The following is a 4,524-nucleotide window of genomic DNA, read 5'->3' as shown; positions in this document are numbered from 1 at the left end:
GTAGGGCAATAGAATATACGGTCTGTACAGTATAAAAACCATTACGCCTATGGAGAGTCCCCACTTTTCACAAAAACAAACCTGTGTGTGTGTGTGTGTGTGTGTGAGTGCACGCGTGCGCGTCTGTGTGTGTGTGTGTGTGTGTGTGTGTGTTCAGGCTTTGCAGATCAGGGACACAGTGGCTTTTTAAAGTGGCTGGACAGATGTGGTTTAAAGCCTCTAGCAGGACAGCATGACTCAAGACGAGCGAGAGACACAAACAGCAGCACTACTGAGGGAGCAGAGAGGAATGAACATTTCTCTGTTTCTAGCTGCTGGTTTTTTCAGATATTCTGTGATGTCCTGTATGAGTCTGTGATGGCCTTCATATATATGACTGACAGCGTGTGATGGGGGGGGGGTCTATGCAAATGAGATGCAGCGGTGGCAGAAGATGTGCACATGATGTGGGTGTGGCTATGCAAATGAGCTGCAGTGAGCGGTAGACAGTCAGTCAGTGGGTCACGTGTCTCTCTCTCTCTCTCTCTCTCTCTCTCTCCCCGCACACTGACTGTTTGCTCTCAATCAGTAACAATGGCAGCAAACTCTGAAGTAAACAGCGATTCTGAGGTATGTCTGCACTCTGCACACTTATTTGAATCTGTGGATGTTGACTTGGCATGGCATTTGCACAATGCAGTTACAGAGACAGAATCGAGTCTAAACTGTGAATAGCAGGAGCTGGTTTCTGACTGCAGCGACAGAAGTCTGCAGATGTTTTAATCAAGCTCTGACGATGTTTTGGTTTGATTTCATCAGATGTGGATGTGATAAAGAGAATTCTAGTCTGATCAAGAAACTGATCCGCTTTTGTGTAAAATTCATAATTATTTGTGTTTTTTTTAAGCTGATAAGAATACATTGAATATTTTATGTATGTATATATATATATATATATATATATATATATATATAAAATAGGAAGGGGATACTTCTGTTAATTGGTGGAGCAGAACGTTATCTCATGTCATTTCCATAATCTCAATATGGCAAAATACTTATGGCAAAAACGTGATGTTTTCATAATAATAATAATAATTTTTAATTGTATTATTATTATCAGCTTGCAAATATATGTTTACTGTATCTTGAACATTTTCATGATCACATCAATTTATTTTGTCACTTTAATATTTGCTCATGCTTATGTTGTGTATCATTTAGGGTTGCCCCCTAATAGTCGACTAATCGTTAGTCGACCAGAAGAGGCTTGGTCGACCAAGATTTTATTAGTCGCTTATTCGGAGAAAAAAAAATCCACATTGGCGAAGTCACAGAGATCGTTAATGGCTGGTCTATGGTAATACAGTACATCCAGCAGGACGTCAAAACCAGGGTTGGGAATCGAAAATCGATTCCGATTCCAGAATTGGATACTAAGCTCAGGAATCGGATACTTGTTGTCAAATTAAAATTTAGATTCCACCTATCGATTCCTATGCGCTTTGTTTTTCTTCATCTTCATCTGTGATCTGCCAGGACCTAATCTAAGTGCTCCTAAGTTTGGCTACGTTTGCGCTCAGAAGCCAAAAAATTATTCATTCCTCAAGCTTTGACGTGTCGATCAGTGTTGTGATCACGTGGTTCGTCCGTGCAGAGTACGATCACACCAGTGTGATCTGAACATTTAAATCTGTGTTCGCACTGCCGCTGACCTGAAGACAGCAGCTGTCTGTCATGAATGAAACAGCTTCAGTCTTTTCAGCCACACGGTATCATTATTTCTGTGTTACAAACATTCAAATCACAGAAGTACTGGGATAAAAGTGTATTGTTCAGATATAAACTCTGATGTGTACGGTAGCGATAAAATAGAGTAAATCACCTTTTGAAAGTAATTGGACACTTCAAATGAAGATTTATGGATTACAGTGTTACGCCAGTAGGTGGCGAAAAGGGGCTGTTAAAATGTATTTTTCTCTTTGAATCATACAAGAGATTCGTTCAAGAACGCTGATTCATCCAGTAATGAAACAAGTACATCTTGAGTGAGTCATTTAATAGTGATGCACCGATCGATCGGGCAGGGATCGGAATCGGCCGATTTTCCTCATGATCGGCCCGGATCGGTGATCGGTCGGTCAGTCTCACTTCTCTCCGATTTCGAGCCGATCCGTTTTGTTACCAGCAATAACATCAGCCGCGCATTCTCGCTCTCTTCTCTGACGACCCCTTCTCTCTCACACACGTCTCATTCGCTCCGGTTAAATAGTGCTTGTATTGCACATTATAGTCATTCCCGCAGGTTTCGCACTTACACCAAATGTGCACACGCCACCACTGATCTATATTAGTGGAGCGCACAAGCCACGCTCAGTCTCAAACTGCTTGTGAGCCACAAATACCAAAATGAGTGGCTAACTGCGCTAAAACGTAGTTATTTTAATTATGTCAAAATGCCCGTCTTGGCGAGTATCCAGTTAAACACAGTCAGTTTTGTAACGTTAAATAGTTGAGCAAGAGAACGCATGTTGTGTAACAGTATATTGGGTCCGTGGATAAACTCTTAAAGGGACCGCAGTCCAATATACCTGCTGCTGTCTGTCATGTTAATCAAAGAACAAAAGACAATCACTTTCTGCTCTTGACTGAATACGTTTTATAACTTTAATGGTAAGCATTAATCTGTATTTAATTTTTACAATGAAGACTACAGAAATTAAAGTAATCAAATGTAAAATAATACTGGATGTGTTCTTTTACATTTGATTACTTTAATTTCTGTAGTATTTCTTACCTGAATAAAAACGTACTTAACCTGAAAACTTAGTTTCATAGCTCTCTTTATTCTATTGTATTTATTTGTGCTGTTGTTTGCCATTTTTTTATTTGTTCTTATTTTATTGCTGACTTTTTATGAAAATAAAACTTTGCATTGAAGAAAAGTAGATTTTTGTTTGTATATTCTGTCAATTATAGTTCTTAGAAAGAAAATCGGAATCGGCAAAAATCGGTATCGGCAGATCACACTAACAAAAAATCAGAAATCGGAATTGGCCAAGAAAATTGCAATCGGTGCATCTCTATCATTTAATCATTCATTCATAAATTACATGTGATTTTGTTAAGTTGTCTAATGTTTTTTTTCTTCAGAATCATGAGAGAAACACAACTTCCATGGGGGGACTCAATTTATCCAGAATCATGCAGTTCTATTTTGCACACAAACAGCTCTTAAAGAGTTTTTATGTAGCCTGTTGATTTTTGTTCATGGTATTCAGCTCCAATAAATGGTTTGTAAAAAAAGAGACAAAGGATAAATGTTTGATATCATTATTTAATCACATTGGAATCAAAACTGAATTCAAACGATACCCAACCCTAATCCAAACGCTCGCCTATCATTCATCAACCTCAAATATGGCTTATCATCTGGAATATGTTAGTAGCAGCATTTTTACATGGCCACTCAATCTAATGTTAACCTAGAGAAATGTGCGCTATTCAGTGTCTGTGTGGAAGCTGAACAGCAGCGCACTCACTGCAGGACAGATGGAGGCGCCGGTGCGTCATTTTTCATACAGATAAGAGAAATACATCTTTCAAATCTGTAAAGACTCTACGTTTATTTGTGTCCACTCACAATAACAACAAAACATTGCGCTTTTGTAAAATAATGAAAACAAACAGGATGCGCTTTCTGCCGTCTCGGTCTCTGTGAACTTGAGCTCGAAACTCCGTGTATATCTTTGCCTTACAGACATGGGAAATATATCTATAGAGAGTGAAATGTCTACTTTCAAATAAACCAATTCAAATGAACAACAAATTTTCTCAGATTATGTCATCCGTATGAAACATGCATACAGGTGCATCACTACTGCGGAGTTGACGAGTCAGTGTCGCCGACTTCATCTCTTAAACCGAAAACAAAGAAAGCACTTGTTTATCAATACATTATTAAAATGTTAATGCAGCCTCCATTACTGTTTTTCCCTGACACATTCATAATCATTACTTCTGCCGGTGCACTGTGGCAAGCTTTATGCGTGCACTTGAGCGCTTATTAGGCTCATTATAATGATTTAAATGGCTTATTAAAGGGGTCATATGATGCGATTTCAATTGTTCCTTTCTCTTTGGAGTGTTACAAGCTCTTGGTGCATAAAGAAGATCTGTAAAGTTGCAAAGACTAAAGTCTCAAATCCAAAGAGATATTCTTGGTTACCGGCCTTCGCTCATTCTAGCCCGCTGTGTGTTTCGTTGTGAAAGTGAAAGTACTTTGTTTGGTCTTCGAAAAGATGCGATAAGTCGACTAATGCTTAAAATGAACGACTACTAGTCGACCAGAAAATTCCTTAGTCGAAGGCAGCCCAAATATCATTTTGATATTGGTGCACCTGTGCTGGACTTTCACTGGAGTCTGAACCACCAGCCCTGACCTCTTTGGCACACACACTCACTCACACAGACACACACAGACACACACACACACACACACACACACACACACACACACACAAAGAGCTCCGCTGTGCTCATTCA

General features: G+C 39.2%; 1 protein-coding gene across 5 annotated transcripts in view; it reads left to right on the top strand.

Moving 5' to 3' along the window:
• The window catches only part of septin4b (septin 4b), a 66,285-nt gene that overhangs the window by 51,700 nt on the left and 10,061 nt on the right, over positions 1-4,524 (top strand). Inside the window, exon 1 of one of the 5 annotated variants that reach the window (XM_016232821.1) lies at positions 534-609. The exons of the other annotated variants lie outside the window; for them this stretch is intronic. Coding sequence (XP_016088307.1) covers positions 574-609 — 36 coding nt within the window. The 5' untranslated portion in view covers positions 534-573. Of the gene's footprint in view, positions 1-533; positions 610-4,524 lie in introns of those variants that run through there. 5 annotated transcript variants of the gene reach the window in all.

This window comes from Sinocyclocheilus grahami, unplaced genomic scaffold (assembly GCF_001515645.1).
Source record: "Sinocyclocheilus grahami isolate Dianchi unplaced genomic scaffold, SAMN03320097.WGS_v1.1 scaffold419.1, whole genome shotgun sequence".
Taxonomy (NCBI): Eukaryota; Metazoa; Chordata; class Actinopteri; order Cypriniformes; family Cyprinidae; genus Sinocyclocheilus; species Sinocyclocheilus grahami.
Note: the sequence above shows the minus strand (reverse complement) of the source record. Positions and strands in the feature narration are given on the sequence as shown.